General features: G+C 43.5%; 1 protein-coding gene across 4 annotated transcripts in view; it reads left to right on the forward strand.

The window, feature by feature from the left end:
* LOC140731964 (sphingomyelin phosphodiesterase 2-like) overlaps nucleotides 1-16,856 on the forward strand; it is a 67,592-nt gene extending 50,736 nt beyond the window's left edge. For all 4 annotated transcript variants that reach the window (XM_073053990.1, XM_073053991.1, XM_073053993.1 and 1 more), the window contains exons 9-11: nucleotides 1,692-1,796; nucleotides 1,925-2,081; nucleotides 7,751-16,856. In XM_073053990.1, the coding sequence (XP_072910091.1) occupies nucleotides 1,692-1,796; nucleotides 1,925-2,081; nucleotides 7,751-8,097 (609 nt within the window). In that variant the 3' untranslated portion in view covers nucleotides 8,098-16,856. The remainder of the gene's footprint in view (nucleotides 1-1,691; nucleotides 1,797-1,924; nucleotides 2,082-7,750) is intronic.
* Nucleotides 16,857-17,687: the final 831 nt, after the last annotated feature.

Consider the following 17,687-nt stretch of genomic DNA (forward strand, 5'->3'; position numbering starts at 1 on the left):
TCAGTTCAGTTCCCACCCCCCAGCAATTCTAGTTTAAACTCTGCACAGTAGCCTTAGCAAACCTCCCCGCCAGGATATTGGTCCCCCTGGGATTCAAGTGCAACCCATCCTTTTTGTACAGGTCACTCCTGCTCCAAAAGAGGTCTCAATGATCCAGAAATCTAAATCCCTGCCCCCTGCTCCAATCCCTCAGCCACGCATTTATCCTCCACCTCATTCTATTCCTATTCTCACTGTCGCATGGTCCAAGATTACTGCCTTTGAGGTCCTGCTTCTCAACTTGCTTCCTAACTCCCTGTAGTCTGATTTCAGGACCTCCTGCCTATGTCATTGGTTCCAATATGTTGGACGACTTCTGGCTGTTCTCCTTCCCACTTCAAGATATCGTGGATGCGATCAGAAACATCCTGGACCTTGGTGTCCTGGGAGGCAAACTACTATTCACGTTTCTTTCCTGCATGCACAGAATCACCTGTCTGACCCCCTAACTATAGAGTTCCCTATCACTGCTGCCATCCTCTTCCTTTCCCTACCCTTCTGAGCCACAGGGCCAGACTCTGTGCCAGAGGCACGGCCACTGTTGCTTCCCCCAGGTAGACCGTCCCCCCCCAACAGTACTCAAACAGGAGTACTTATTGTTAAGGGGGACCGTCACTGGGGTACTCTCTAGCATCTGCCTCTTGCCCTTCCCTCTCCTGACTATTACCCACTTATCTGCCTCCCCAGGCCCCAGAGTGACTACCTGTCTATAGCTCCTCTCTATCACCTCCTCACTCTCCCTGACCAGAAGAAGGTCATTGAGCTGCAGCTCAACGCACCTGGTACAGATGTGGCCATCCGGGAGGCTGGGAGTTTCTAGGACCTCCCACATCTGACTCTGAGCACAGAAAACCGGCCTCACACACATACTTCTAAACAGATAACCTACCTCGCCTCAGCCCTTTATCAGAGAAGCCTTCCTACTCTGTCTCCCTCTACTCCGACACCCGCTGTATAAATCTGTCGTCTTTTTAAACTCTTCTTGCCGTTCTCACTGACTGACCTCCATGCACTTGCAGTCGTGCCTCATTCAAACTGCTCAAGAAATAATAGATTTCTATTTATTTGTTGCAATTTAACATTTGCAGTTATACCCATCTTTAATTTTCCACGCAGCTCCCTCTGATCCTGCATCATCGAGCTGTTTTCCAGTATTTTGAAGTTAATGGGCTTTAGTCAGACATTTGGCCGCAAGAGGCGTCACTCTGTTTTATTCAACAGCACGACGACTGTAATTGGGAGCAATTTGACTGGAATGTGGTGCAAAGGAGAAAGTGAGATCAGCTGTGAGGAATGGTGGGTAGGGCCATTTAGCCCATTCTCTCATACTAGTTCAGAGAACAATTCCATCTCCTTCTATTCTCTCTAACAGGCCGATTCTCTACACCCACCTATGCATAGCTTATTAACCAAACTGTTTTTTTTTAATGTTATTTATTTAATTGGGTTCTCTTTATCTAGTTTTAGGATAGGACTTGCATGAAGATCTGATTACATTTTAGGTCATATTTATGCAGAAACAGAGAAAATTCTACAAGATTCACAAGCTTTCTAGCTCCACTGTGCACGAGTACGGCATGAAGGCTCTCTTGGGAGAGCGGTGCTGATGTGGTGTTACCTGCATGGTGAGGAGTGTGCTGTGTTTCCCACAGGGCTCTGAGGGAGGATGCACCCTACAGACTCAGAACTGCTTTGCCTCAGTTGGTGACTCGTTCTCGTTCCCTTCGGGCATTCGCATTGACTACATCCTCTATAAGGTGAGGAATTTGATCCCACAGAACTTTGAAAGTGAAATTGGGATGGGGGAAATGATTCGTGCTGGAGGAACCAGTTCAGAAATCAAAGGTGTAGAATAATTTCACAGCATGTCTTTGGCGTATCCTAGGGGTCAAAGGGATTCCCTGTGAAGTGTGAGCACCTGATGACCACGAGCGGCACGGCTCCTGGGAAGAACATTCCATATTCGGACCATGAAGCTGTGTGCGCCACACTGAGTGTCCAGAAAGACGGGGATGCTGTAACCAGGCTGGAGCATGAAGAGAGTAAGTAACTTCTCGCTACAGTGGGGCAAAGCATTCATTTCATATTGCTCCTTTCTGTTCTACGTTTTAACAGAGCTGTACGGAGACGCTATGCTCTTTACTCTGGGACTGTTGTACGTTTGTCATTGTACTTGTATTTATTATGGCCATCTTTAAGGTGTACTCTGCGAGCATCATGCAAATGAGGAGTTTCATTGCCCCCCGGTGTATATGACAATAGATTAAACTGATCTAACTGAGCTGCGACTTGGTGGGAGTCAGGAGGTAGGGACTTGGTCGGAAGAGGAAACGCTGCCGTCAAGGGAGAGTCTAGATTCTCTATGGATCCCGTGGATAAAAGATGAAGTGTCATGGCGTAAAACAGGTTGGCAGCCTCGTTAGACAATAGACAATAGGTGCAGAAGTAGACCATTCGGCCCTTCGAGCCTGCACCGCCATTTTGAGATCATGGCTGATCAATTCCTATCAATACCCGGTTCCTGCCTTGTCCCCATATCCCTTGATTCCCCTATCCATAAGATACCTATCTAGCTCCTTCTTGAAAGCATCCAGAGAATTGGCCTCCACTACCTTCCGAGGCAGTGCATTCCAGACCCCCACAACTCTCTGGGAGAAGAAGTTTTTCCTTAACTCTGTCCTAAATGACCTACCCCTTATTCTCAAACCATGCCCTCAGGTACTGGACTCTCCCAGCATCTGGAACATATTTCCTGCCTCTATCTTGTCCAATCCCTTAATAATCTTATATGTTTCAATCAGATCCCCTCTCAATCTCCTTAATTCCAGCGTGTACAAGCCCAGTCTCTCTAACCTCTCTGCGTAAGACAGTCCAGACATCCCAGGAATTAACCTCGTGAATCTACGCTGCACTTCCTCTACAGCCAGGATGTCCTTCCTTAACCCTGGAGACCAAAACTGTACACAGTACTCCAGGCGTGGTCTCACCAGGGCTCTGTACAAATGCAAGAGGATTTCCTTGTTCTTGTACTCAATTCTCTTTGTAATAAAGGCCAACATTCCATTATCCTTCTTCACTGCCTGCTGCACTTGCTCATTCACCTTCAGTGACTGATGAACAAGGACTCCGAGATCTCTTTGTATTACTCCCTTACCCAACTCTATACCGTTCAGATAATAATCTGCCTTCCTGTTCTTACTCCCAAAGTGGATAACCTCACACTTACTCACGTTAAACGCCATCTGCCAAGTATCTGCCCACTCACCCAGCCTATCCAAGTCACCCTGGATTCTCCTAACATTCTCATCACATGCCACACTGCCACCCAGCTTAGTATCATCAGCAAATTTGCTGATGCTATTCTCAATGCCTTCATCTAAATCGTAATCGTAAACAGCTGTGGTCCCAATACCGAGCCCTGTGGCACCCCACTAGTCACCATCTGCCATTCCGAGAAACACCCATTCACCGCTACCCTTTGCTTTCTATCTGCCAACCAGTTTTCTATCCATGTCAATGCCTTCCCCCCGATGCCCTGAGCTTTGATTTTACCCACCAATCTTCTGTGTGGGACCTTATCAAATGCCTTCTGAAAATCGAGGTACACTACATCCACTGGATCTCCCTCGTCTAACTTCCTGGTTACATCCTCGAAAAACTCCAACAGATTAGTCAAGCATGATTTACCCTTGGTAAGTCCATGCTGGCTCGGCCCAATCCTATCACTGCTATCTAGATATGCCACTATTTCATCCTTAATAATGGACTCTAGCATCTTTCCCACCACCGATGTCAGGCTGACAGGTCGATAGTTCTCTGTTTTCTTCCTCCCTCCTTTCTTAAAAAGTGGGATAACATTAGCCATTCTCCAATCCTCAGGAACTGATCCTGAATCTAAGGAACATTGGAAAATGATTACCAATGCATCCGCAATTTCCAGGGCCACCTCCTTTAGTACCCTAGGGTGCAGACCATCTGGACCTGGAGATTTGTCAGCCTTCAGTCCCATCAGTCTTCTCATCACCGTTTCCTTCCGAATGTCAATCTGTTTCATTTCCTCTGTTACCCTATGTCCTTGGCCCATCCATACATCTGGGAGATTGCTTGTGTCTTCCTTAGTGAAAACAGATCTAAAGTACTCATTAAATTCTTCTGCCATTTCTCTGTTTCCCATAACAATTTCACCCAATTCATTCTTCAAGGGCCCAACGTTGTTCTTAACGATCTTCTTTCTCTTCACATACCTAAAAAAGCTTTTGCTATCTTCCTTTATATTCCTGGCTAGCTTGCGTTCGTACCTCATTTTTTCTCCCCGTATTGTCTTTTTAGTTAAGTTCTGTTGTTCCTTAAAAACTTCCCAATCATCTGTCCTCCCACTCACCTTAGCTCTGTCATATTTCCTTTTTTTTAATGCTATGCAGTCTCTGACTTCCTTTGTCAACCACTGAGGCCCCTTTCCCCCCTTTGAATCCTTCCTTCTCTGGGGGATGAACTGATTTTGCACCTTGTGCATTATTCCCAAGAATACCTGCCATTGCTGTTCCACTGTCTTTTCTGCTAGGCTATCCGTCCAGTCAACTTTGGCCAGCTCCTCCCTCATGGTTCCATAGTTTCCCCTGTTCATCTGCAACACTGACACCTCCGAGCTGCCCTTATCCTTCTCAAATTGCAGATAAAAGCTTATCATATTGTGATCACTACCTCCTAATGGCTCCTTTATTGCGAGATCGCTTATCAAATCCTGTTCATTACATAACACTAAATCCAGAATAGTCTTGTCCCTGGTCGGCTCTCGTACAAGTTGTTCCAAGAATGCATCCCGTAGGCACTCTACAAACTCCCTATCCTGTGGTTCAGCACCAACCTGATTCTCCCAGTTCACCTGCATGTTGAAATCCCCCATAACTACTGCGACATTACCTTTGCCACATGCCAAGTTAACCCCCTATTCAACTTGCACCCAATATCCATGCTACTGTTTGGTGGCCTGTAGACAACACCCATTTGGGTCCTTTTGCCCTTACTGTTCCTCAGTTCTATACACACAGACTCTACTTCTCCTGACCCTATGTCCCCCCCTTGCAAAGGTCTGAATCTCATTGCTCACCAACAGGGCCACCCCACCCCCTCTGCCCACATTTCTGTCCCTACGATAGCACGTATACCCTTGTACATTCATTTCCCAGGTCTGATCTCCCTGCAGCCATGTCTCCGTTATCCCAACAACATCATAGTTACCCATTCGCACCTGGGCTTCAAGCTCATCCGCCTTATTCCTGACACTTTGTGCATTCAGATATAGAATTTTTAACCCATTTCTCCTCTCTCTGTTTGAATCGCTGCCTATTGTGCTTAACCCAGCTCCCCGAACTCCCATCAGGCTATACGCCCCTAGAATTTTGTTGTCCTTCCTACATTTACTTATTCTTCCAACACATTTAACTCCATGTTCCGTCAGACCATCCCTCTGTACACGAGTCCTCCTTATCACTTGTTCCACCCCACCTTCCTCTACTACACACTTAATATTCCGGAACCGTGTAGTCCCCACCTGTCCTTTATTCTTCCTCTCGCTATCCTCTCTCACATTCTGGATCCCTGCCCCCTGCAAATTTAGTTTAAACCCCCCCAAGAAGCTCTAGCAAACTTCCCTGCAAGAATGTTAGTACCGCTCCAGTTCAGGTGTAAACCATCCCTTCGGAACAGATCCCACCTTCCCTGGAACAAGGCCCAATTATCTACAAACCTGAAGCCCTCCCTCCTACACCATCCTCTCAGCCACGTATTAATCTTTATAATCCTCCTGTTCCTTGCCTCACTCGCACGTGGCACAGGTAGCAATCCTGAGATTGTCACCCTGGAGGTCCTGCTCTTCAGCTTCGCACCTAACCCCCTGAACTCCCTACGCAGGACCCCCTCACTCATCCTACCCACGTCATTGGTCCCTACATGGACCACAACATCTGGATTCTTGCCCTCCCTCTCGAGAATAACCTGCACCCGATCTGAGATGTCTGGGACCCCGGCACTAGGGAAGCAACATACCATCCGGGACTCCCGATCTTCCCCACAAAATCTCCTATCCGCCCCCCTGACTATAGAATCCCCTATCACTACCGCTCTCTTCTCTTCCCTCCTCCCCTTCCTAGTCGCGGGTCCAACCTCAGTGCCAGAGACAGGACCACTGCAGCTTGTTCCTGGTAGGTCATCCCCACCAACAGTATCCAAAACGGTATACTTATTTTTGATGGGAACGGCCACAGGGGTGCTCTTCTCTCTCTGTCTGCTCCCCCTGCCTCTCTTGACTGTCACCCATTTGCCTACCTCCTGTCTTTTCGGTGTGACTACCTCCTGATAACTCTTATCTATCTCAGCCTCTGCCTCCCGAATGATCCGTAGTTCATCCAGCTCCTGCTCCAATTCCCTAACTCGGTCTGATAGGAGCTGCAGCTGGATGCACCTATTGCAGGTGTGGTCATCAGGGACAACTGTGTTGACCCTGACCTCCCACATACTGCATACGGAGCACACTACTGCTCTAACCGTCTCCCCCATTACCTGATCCCAGATTAGTCAGAATAAATGAAAAGCAGGCTTCTTGCCGAAGTCCTCTTGCGCCGAAGCCCGCTGAGCCAAAGCCCAGCACTCTGTGGGCCGCTTTTTAAAGCTCGCGCTCGCCACTAACGTCACCCGCGCTTGCGCAGCTTTACCTTCCTCCTCAGGTATTCTCCAGGTAGGTCCGAGGGTCTCGGCCTACCTACAACGGCTGATCCTCCGATCTCCAGTCATCTGTCGATCACGAGCACTCCTTACTCCCGCTCCGCTGCCCGCACCGACAAGAGAACAAGAGGGCTTGAATGTGAGATAGCTATTATCCAATCAAACAGGGAAACTTTATGTAATTAAAAGAGATGAGGAACTCAGGATATTCTGAAGTGTAACAAGATCCCACAAGCAGACGATCACTTGCATGAATCTACCCTGCAACTGTGAGAGGGCCTGTAAAGTCCAAAGCAAACTGCTGAAGCAGGGAGGTGGTACTGTTTAGGAGCAGCAAACCTGAGGAATTGAGGGGTGACAACTGCCAATCAGTACCAGATTAGATAACCAATCAAGCGCCTCCACCCCATCTATTCTATTTTGATGTGGGTGGTCAATAGGAGCTTGCATCTTATCTCATTCGGCTCGGAAACACTGCACAAGCACCTTGAGGAGGTGAATCGGGCTGGACCTAGCAAGGAATGTTGAAACAAACCTCACCCAAATAAAGAAGGTAAGTTTGATGACTGGCTTAGTTTAGCTGGCTTAACCAGTTTAGCAACTAACTGGCTTAGCAACATTGTAGTTTCAAGATCAGTTAGAACATTTGTTCTGTGAAAGGGTCACAGGCCAGAAATGTTGACTCTTTCAGATGTTTCCTGGCTTGCTGAATTTTTCCAGTGTTTTCTGTTTTTCTTTCAGATTTCCAACATCTATATTTTGTTTTAAATCCCTTTCTCAAACAACAGATAATGCCTTAAATAACCACCTCAACAGTGGTGGCTGCAAACCACGGGTCTTTGTTTTAACATTCTTAAAACTTGGCTTTTTAATCACCTTCCCTGCAGAAAGCACCCCAGCCTGCATGTTCTTATGAGCTCTTTTGTCTGCAGGGTTGTGAAGCACCTTTCCTTTGTATCTTTGACCCCAAATACTTTTGATCTTGTTTCAGAGACAAATCCACAGTTGGTGGACATTCTGAATGAAGTTCGGGGAGAAGTGAAAATTGGCATTCATGGGGCAGAGAAGATGCGCTACTCTTCAGGCAGAATGGCAGTCCTGGGATTGTTCTTGCTGCTAATTGAATGTATCATGGCGATTATACCCCTCGTCACCACCACAGCTGAGAACTCGTTCCCTAAGGTCTCCTTCTACATCCTGGGAATGGTGGCATTTGCTGTGACGCTGCTAGCCGGAATCCTGTACGTATTCCATACAATTGAGGTGAAGATGTTGCAAGGAGCAGAGGACCAAATGAGGAATGCCATTCAGGCCCTGCAAGAGCAGCTGGGCCAGTGACGCAGGCCACACTGAATCTAAGACATGAATCAGATCTGATGTGCACAATCTATAGTCAGTGCAGCTCTGAATGAAGTTGCCTGATCTCAGTCCTGCATGTTAGACATCAGACTTCATATTGTCAAGTACACTCCAGGCAGCTGTTCAGTACCATGGATGTCGGAGTTCGGTTAAAGTTGTGTGCTTCATCATATTTGAAGCATGATCTTATTGCGCACATTTCCTGCTGTACTAACCTCATGGTCGCATATTTACTTTCCGTCTTCCCCAGTTGTACTTAACGTTGTCTGGCTAATCTTGAGACTCTTCAATTTGGATGTCAGCTTTGCCCGACCCATTGTTGTTGGATAGGGTCACTCTGTAGGTGGAAGGCTTGGAGATCTGGTGGAAAAATCCTCCTTCTTCCTGCCAACCCTGAAAGCACGCTCTGAGACCTTTCCCTCTCCTGAAACTGAGAACGTATCATCCCCCACCAAAAGTGAGTTCAGATCCCACCATGGCACTTTGAATATTTAAATTGTTGATATACAACAAGAATTTATAACCACAAAGATTTTGGGCTATTTGGAGAGCATTCTGTCAGACAGGCCTGAATGTGGGTTCAATGACTGAGCAAGGTGGTTGACTCAATAGATGCCTGAAGCTATCTCGTAACCCACTTGGCTGTATGAAAGAGTGACAAAGGAATGGAATAATTGCCATCGTCTCAGGGAACTGGGAGTGGGAAATAGATGGCTCCTGTGCCAGAGATGACCACATCCTGAAGAGAGCATTAAGAACTGAATGGCTAGATGTATGAAGTTAAGACCATTAGACATAGGAGCAGAATCAGGCCATTTGATCCGTCAAGTCTGTTCCATCCCTCTCAACCTCATTCTCCGGCCTTCTCCCTATAACCTTAAATGCCCTGACTAATCAAGAACCTATTATCCTTTGCTTTAAATATACCTGATGACTTGGCCTCCACGGCTGTCTGTAGCAATGAATTCCACAGATTCACCACCCTCTGGCTGAAGAAATTTGACTTCACCAGGCATCCCTACTGAGGCTGTGCTCTCTGGTCCTAGACTCCCCCCCCCCCCCCTCCCCCCCCACTATAGGGAACATCCTCCCCATGTCCACTCCATCTAGGCCTTTCAACATGTAATAGGTTTCAATGAGATGCCCCCCCCATTCTTCTAAACTCCAGTGAGTACAGACCCAGGGCCATCAGACACGTTAACCCTTTCATTCCCAGAATCATACTTGCGAACCACCTCTGGGCCCTCTCCATTACCAGCGTATCTTTTCTTAGATAAGGGTCCTAAACTGTTCACAATTCTCTGAAGCGTGGTCTGGCTATTGCTTTATGAAGCTTCAGCATTACATTCTTGCTTTCATATTTAGTCCTCTCAAAATGAATGCCTACATCCCATTTGCCTTTTTTAACTCCACCTGTAAGTTAAGACCATAAAATTGTAAGGTATAGGAGCAGAATTAGGCCGTTTAGCCCATTTGAATCTGCTCCGCAATTTCCTCATGTCTGATCCATTTTCCTCTTGGCACCAATCTCCTGCCCTCTCCCCGTATCCCTTCATGAACTGACAATCAAGAATCTTTCAACCTCTGCCTTAAATGTACAGAAAGACTTGCCTCCACAGCTGCCCAGGGCAGTGAATTGCACAGGTTCCACCACTTCCTAGCTAAAGAACTTCCTTCTCATCTCCGTTCTAAATGGACGCTCCTCTATTGTGAGGCTATCCTCTGGTTTTCGACGCCCACCATTGGAAAATTCCTCTCCACATCCATTCTATCAAGGCCTTTCAACATTCAGTAGGTTTCAATGAGGTCATTACTCATTCTTCTGAATTCCAGTGAGTGGAGACCCATGGCCATCAAATGCTCCTCATATGACAAGCCTTTCAATCCTGGAATCATTTTCTAAATCTCATTAGGACCCTCTCCAATGTCAGCACATCCTTTCTTAGATAAGGGGCCCAAAACTGCTCACAATACCCTAAATGAGGCTTCACCAGTGCTTTATAAAGCCTCAACATTACATCCTTGCTTTTATATTCTAATCCTCTTGAAATGATTGCTAACATCGCATTTGCCTTCCTCACTGCTGACTCATCCTGCAAATTAACTTTTAGGGAATCCTGCACAGAGACTTCCAAGTCCCTTTGATCCTTATATTTTTGAATTTTCTCTCCATTTGGAAAATGGTTTGTTATTTTTTCTACCAACGTGCATGTCCATACGCTTCCTGATACACTTCCTTCTGTTGGTTTTTAAAAGCTTTCCTATCCTCCAGCTTCCCGCTAATTTTTTCTCTTTTATATGTCCTTTTTTGGCTTTTATGATGGCTTTGACTCCTTGTCAGCCCGCCTTTAGAATATTTCTTCCCCTTTAGGATATATCCTATCCTGCACCTTCTGAATTGCTCCCAGAAATTCCAGTCATTGCTTCTCTGCCGTCATCCCTGCTAGTGTTGCTTTCCAATCAATTTTGGCCAGCTGTTCTCTCATGCTTCTAATTCCCTTTACTCCACTGTAATATTGATACATTTGACTTTAGCTTCTCCTTCTCAATTCTCTCTAAATCTATCATATTGTGATCACTGGTTCCTAAGAGCTTATTACCTTTAGCTCTCTAATCAATTCCTTCAGTGAAATAACCTGTAGGGAATCCTGTATGGGAATTGCCAGGTCCCTCTGATTTCTGAACTTTCTTCACATTTAGAAAACGACCTTTATTGTTTCTACCAAAGTGCATGGCCATACACTTCCCTACACTATATTCTATCTACCACTTATTTGCCCATTCTCCTAATCTGCCTAAATTCTACTGCAGACACCCTGTTTCCTCAACAGTAGTACTGCCCTTCCATCTGTCTATGCATCGTCCACAAACCTGGCCACAAAGCCATCTGTATCATTGACATATTACGTGAAAAGAAGTGGTCCCAAAACTGATCTCTGCAGAACACCAGCAGCCAGCCTTCCAACTGAAACGTGATTTTCTATTGTGAAATAATTATCAGGATGAATGAGTCACAACATTTATCCCATCTTTGGAGATGACAGGAAGAAATTTTTACAAGATGTTTGTTTTTGCAGTTCAAGGGGTCTTCTCTGGTGATGTTCTAATTGGATGAAAACTACTTTAATAGCCCAATCCATCCTGGGTAAAACACATTTAAGGACCAAAAGCAATTTGGATAAAGATCTCTCGATCTTACTTTCTCCGATGTATAATTTTTCACAATTACGGTCTATCCACCCAGCATTTAATCTCCAGTGGCCAGTAAATAACTTAAGATACTCACAATGGCTAAATCTGAAATATCTGATCCAAAATGTAATTGGTGGAAGCTAACAAAATTTCACTTTGAATCACAACCATGACCATTATAACTTTCAGGCTGGTTTCACTCAGACTGGGTTTGTTGAGGTTTGGTCTCAGTCTTCACTCACACTCTCGCTCAGCTAATTTCACATCCTATTTTAAAATGTGGTCCCTGGTTTAGAGTTCACTGGGTATCTTTGGCATCTGTTCTACACGTCATCTAATATGGGAGGGAAGGAAATCTGCTTCCTACTTGAGCCTTCCGAGTCTTATATTGGCCATTTCTGAGCTCGTGTGTTTCAATTAAAGCCACTGTTTAGTTTTGTTTAATGCACAATTTCCAGGCTTTTAAAGATCAGAAATATCTGTGATCATGTTATGGACATTTCAGATGTGGGATAATCAAATCTTCACCTCTCTGAACTTTTGCCAAATGTGACTTTGCACGTAGAGATAGAAATATAGAAATTGTGACAGGGACACAGGTTTTTATCCATTCTAGTTATATTTTCTGGTCACAATTAAACAGGACAAAAGGAGTCAGTCTGGTCATTTAAATAAGGAATTTGTATAAGGAAGAAATTTGTTGAGGTGTTTATGATAATATTGGAGATGGTAAGAAACTGAATCTAGAGTCCAGGGCAAAGGTGCATATTGTCAAAACCAGTGCTGGCCTTATTTAGAGTAATGTCAAAAAGCATATCTTCAATAGAAGCATGGAATCAAACTCCGTCCCACACTCAACTACATTTTGAACCAAAGTTTTGTTTTGTGGAGTCTCTTTCCATTTAGGTAGTCTGCTTCTAGTTATTCTTCAATTCCAATTTCACGATTTTCCCCATTATATTTCAGTGATCTGAAGTTTGTTCATCCACTGAATCTGTCAAACTTAGTTCACTTCTCCACTTTGTGATCAAACCGTTTAGCAGCCCTATATTCAGCACCTTCACTCCAAAAACTGAGGCCCTCTGGTGCAAAAGTATTATTTATGTTTGCTACTTGTTTCCTGTTATCCACCTAAATGTATGTCTGCGACAATACGTTAGCTTCTGTACTTATAATCTTTCATTATACTACTGCAGAAAGGTCTCATCAAAGTACAACTCTAGCTGAAAGGAAAACATTAGCGGAGTCCAAGACCATTGTACTCGTATTGTTCAACCAACAGCAATGAAAGATACATGAGACATGGACAGGCCTTGAAGAACTGCTTAGTGAACAAAAAAATAGCTGGTCTACTAAGAGCCCTTTAGTTATCTTATGGATTTTGACCTAACACTTTGTTACCCAGAGTCCCTTGACATGTAACACATGGGTTTGCTGCCAGGGTGAATGTTTCCTGTTGATTTAATCAAGTGACTTAATGTTTTTAAACACCACACTTCGACGTTTGGGCAATGATTGCCTTGAACTGCCATGCTTGCAGCACGTCTTTCTCACACCATTCCTAAGGGAGCAGATTCCATCTACTTCATCCCTGGTCAGTAATGTTAAATATACTGTATATTCATATTAGAATATTGTACCCTCAGTGACAACTTTATTAGCTGTCTCCTGTGCCTAATAAAGTGGCCATTGGGTGTATATTCATGGTCTTCTGCTGCTGTAGCCCATCCACTTCAAGGTTTGAAGTGTTGTAAATTCGGCACTGTTGTAATGTGGTTATTTGAGGTCTTGTTGACTTCCTGTCAGCTTCAACCCGTCTGGCCATTCACCTCTGACCTCTCTCATTAACAAGATGCTTTCACCCACAGATTCACTGCTCACTGGATGTTGTTTATCACACCAATCTTTGTAAACTCTACAGACAGCTGTCCTAACAGATCAGTTTCTGAGATACTCAAACCACCCTATCTGGCACCAACAATCATTCCATGGTCAAAGTCACTTGGATCACATTTCTTCCCTATTCTGATGTTTGATCTGAACAACAACTGAATGTCCTGACCATGCCTCGAAGCTTTCATGGATTGAATTGCTGCCACGTGATTGGCTGATTAGATATTTGCGTTAACAAGCAGGTGTTTAGGTGTACGTAATAAAATTCACTGGAATAAATTGCAAATGAAGAACATATCAAACTATTAGTTTATACAATGCCTGTAAAAAGTATTCATCCCCCTCCCCAGGGGTTTTCATGTTTTATTGTTTCACAACATTGAATCACAGTGGATTTAATTTGGCTTTTTTTTTGACACTGACCAACAGAAAAAGACTCTTTCGTGTCAAAGTGAAAATGGATCTCTACAAAATTATCTAAATTAATTACAAAAATAAAACACAAAATAATTGATTATAGAAGTATTCAGCCCCTTTAATATGACACACCAAATTATCACTGGTGCAGCCAGTGGGTTTTAGGAGTCACATAATTGGTTAAGGTGTACTAGCTATATATAAACCTGTGTGCAGTCAAGGTGTTTCAATTGATTGTAAAATACACCTGTATATATAAGGTCCAACTGCTGGTGAGTCAGTATCCTGGCAAAAACTACACCATGAAGACAAAAGAACACTCTAAGCAACTCTGTGAAAATGTTATTGAAAGCATAAGTCAGGAGATAGATTCAAGAAAATTTCCAAGTCACTGAATATCTCTTGGAGTACAGTTAAGTCAATCAGCAAGAAATAGAAAGAATATGCCACAGCTGTAAATCTGCCTAGAGCAGGCTGTCCTCAAAAACTGAGTGCCCGTGCAAGAAGGGGACTAGTGAGGGAGGCCACCAAGAGGCCTATGACGACTCTGGAGGAGATGCGAGCTTCAGTGGCTGAGATGGGAGAGACTGCACATACAACAACTGTTGCCCGGGTGCTTCACAAGTCACAGCTTTACGGGAGAGTGGCAAAGAGAAAGCCACTGTTGGGGAAAAAAAACTCACATGAAATATCATCTAGAGTTTGCCAGAAGCATGTGGGAGACTGAAGTCAGCTGGAAAAAAGGTTCTATGGTCTGATGAAACCAAAATTGAACTCTTTGGCCATCAGACTAAACACTGCACATCATCAAAAACACACCATCCCTACCGTGAAGCATGGTGGTGGCTGCATCATGCTGTGGGGATGCTTCACTGGAGCAGACCCCGTCAGGCTTGGGAAGACAGAGGGTAAAATGAATGCAGCAAAATACAGGGAAAACCTGATGCAGTCTACAAGAGAACTGCGACTTGGGAGAAAATTAATTTTCCAGCAAGTCAATGACCCCAAGTATAAAGCCAAAGTTACACATGAATAGCTTAAAAACAACAAAGTTCATGTCCTGGAGTGGCCAAGTCAGAGCCCAGACCTCAATCCAATTGAGAATTTGTGGCTGGACTTGAAAAGGGCTGTTCACTCACAATCCCCATACAATCTGACAGAGCCTGAGTAGTTTTGTAAAGTAGAATGGGGGAAAATTGCAGTGTCCAGATGTGCAAAGCTGATAGAGACCTATCCACACAGACTCAAGGCTGTAATTGCTGCTGAAGGTGCATCTATTGAATACTGACTTGAAAGGAGTGAGTTATCATGCAATTAATTATTTTGTGTTTAATACTTGTAGTAAATTTAGACCAATTTGTAAAAAGTTGTTTTCATTTTGATACAAAAGTCTTTTTGTTGATCAGTGTCAAACAAGTCAAATTAAATCCACTGATATTCAAAGTTATAAAACATGAAAACTTCCCAGTGAGGGGGGGTGTGAATACTTTTTATAGGCACTCTAACTTGCTCTGTGCTGGTGACTGTGTATAATTTTCAGGACAGACATTTGGTTTGTGACACCTTGCTATGTGTGAGTACTGCATTGTATGATCTTATACATTACAACTCCCTTCATTTTGGAAGAACTACCTTGTTTGTAAAGAGCTTCATAAGGTCATAGGTTGTAAATGGTAGTCTATAATTTTGGGAATGTGGCTGTGAAAGTGAGATAGCTCTATGGCAGGGGTTCCCAACCTTATTTTCATGCCACGGACCAACAGCTTTAAGCAAGGAGTCCATGGATCCCAGGCTGGGAACCCCTGCTCTAGGGAGACAACAATTTTTGGCAAGTTTTGGCTTCTTTCTGTGCACTATTACCTTTACTTTGGGGCAGTTTTGGAGCACTGGAACCCATACGCATTATCCAATTGAGGGCTATCTTCTCTTGTGACATAAGCATTAGCCATATTGCAATGCAGAAGTCTTTGACATATGGAAACTAATTTCAGTGGTCACCTGTGTATGTATAGAACAACGACGTAATTGTATTGAGTCGTGCATTGTGGATCTGTAATCTTTTTCTGTTGAAGACTTTGCATTGGATCGTGAGACCGCTTCTACATTAAGCCACTTGAATGGTGGAAAAAGTGTTATTTACAGTATATGTACTTTATCCAAAGTGGGAAGTTATGAATACTTAAAACAATTGTTGAAAACATCAACAGGTATTATGGATATTGCTTCTCACAAATTAAGATCTGAGGAAATGTCCAATAACTAAAACTTGAACAGTGAAGCTGGTTTCTGCGAATAGTGTTTGCCCAACACAAAACAGGCTAAGAAAGCGGCCGCAGGATTACAGTTGTGCAAGGTTGTAAACCATTAGATTAGCATGGGCATTGTCTGGCATACATTCCTGTGTGAGCCTTTCCTCCTGCAAGGAGAATCACTTTAATGTTCCATAATTGCTCTTTAGGGAAGAGAGGCCTGATTCTCTGCTCTTCTTTTTGAGGGATTTTTTACAGGTGAACTTGTAATTTTTTCTGTGGCATGTAAAATAGACCAAGTTCAGGTAAAGGACCACGTATACAGTAATATATTCAGTGGGCTGAAAGACCTGTTTTCATTTTGCATGTCTCTGTGGCATTAATACTTTCTATAATTTACCCCACTAACGTACTTCAACCTTGTACATTCCTAATTGCACCTTAAATACACATTCATTTTCAACAATAGTCATCTCTAGGGCATTGGAATAAAATTGCCTGTTCAGTATCAATCAGTCACAGTTTTAACAATAAATCCATTTTAATTGGGAGCTGGTTAAGTCTGACCAAAACTTTTTTTGTGTTGGGCAAATACCATCAACAAATCAAACCTTCCTTCTATCAGGTTTGGCATTCATTGAAAACGTCTGTGTGTCCTACAGTATTAAAAGGGAAGAACAAAGTACTTACCTTAAACTGAACTTCCTAAAGAGACTCTCATCTCTTTAATGAATTGCACTGTATACTGTATTTAAATTCACATGGAAACCCTTGTTCACAAATAAACACATTTTACAATTTAGCTACAATCCATAAATTCCTGTATGCTGCACTGTACCTTTAATTAAGAAATTGTTCCACTTGTAGATGCTTATTAATCTCAGGAATACCATTGTTTAAAAATTAATCATTCCTTTACCTGTTTTTGATTTGCTGTAATAAAGATGTTCTGCAGCCTGCAAGGACATAATAAAGCTTTAAATTCAACCTTGTTTGTTTTCTTTCTTTAGAACCTGAGATCAACTGGTTTAGGCCAAACAATGTCAAATTAGACTTAAGTAGATTGGCAATGAATCACTTGCACTCTGAATTCAAGAAAAATTATCACTTTTCCTGACATATTGACTCCGCTAAGCTTGCCTGTAGTTTTCTGTACACTGTATAACAGCTGTGGCTGGCAAAATATTTAGCAGTGGAGGTATCCAAGAATACCCGTATCAGAGGGATAGGGAGGTAGGTAGAGGGAGTGGCGTGACTGTTCTGGTAAAAAAAAAAGGCATCAAATCAGTAAAAAGATATGACATAGGATCGGAAGATGTTAAATCCTTATGGATTGAGTTAAGAATGGGTAAAACGACCCTGGTGGCAGTTATATACAGGCCTCCGAACAGTAGCTGAGATGTGGATCACAGATTACAATGAGAAATAGAAGAAGTGTCTTAAAAGGGCAATGTTACGATAATCTTGGGAGATTTCAACATGCAGATTGATTGAGAAAATCAGGTTGGTAATGCATCTCAAGAGGGTCAGTTTGTTAAATGAGATGGATTTTTAGAACAGTTTGTCTTTGAGCCTACTAGGGGATGAGCTATACTGGATTGGGTGTTATGTAATGAACCAGAGGTGATTAGAGAGCTTAAGATAAAAGAACCCTTAAGAGGTAGTGACCACAATTTGATTGATAGGGAGAAAGTAAAGTCTGACGTGGCAGTATTTCAGTGGAGTAAGGGAAATTACAGTGGTATGAGAGAGGAGTTGGCCAAAGTAAATTGGAAGGAGCTGCTGGCAGGGATGACAACAGAGCAGCAATGACGTGAA

This window comes from Hemitrygon akajei, chromosome 8, assembly GCF_048418815.1.
Source record: "Hemitrygon akajei chromosome 8, sHemAka1.3, whole genome shotgun sequence".
Classification (NCBI taxonomy): domain Eukaryota; kingdom Metazoa; phylum Chordata; class Chondrichthyes; order Myliobatiformes; family Dasyatidae; genus Hemitrygon; species Hemitrygon akajei.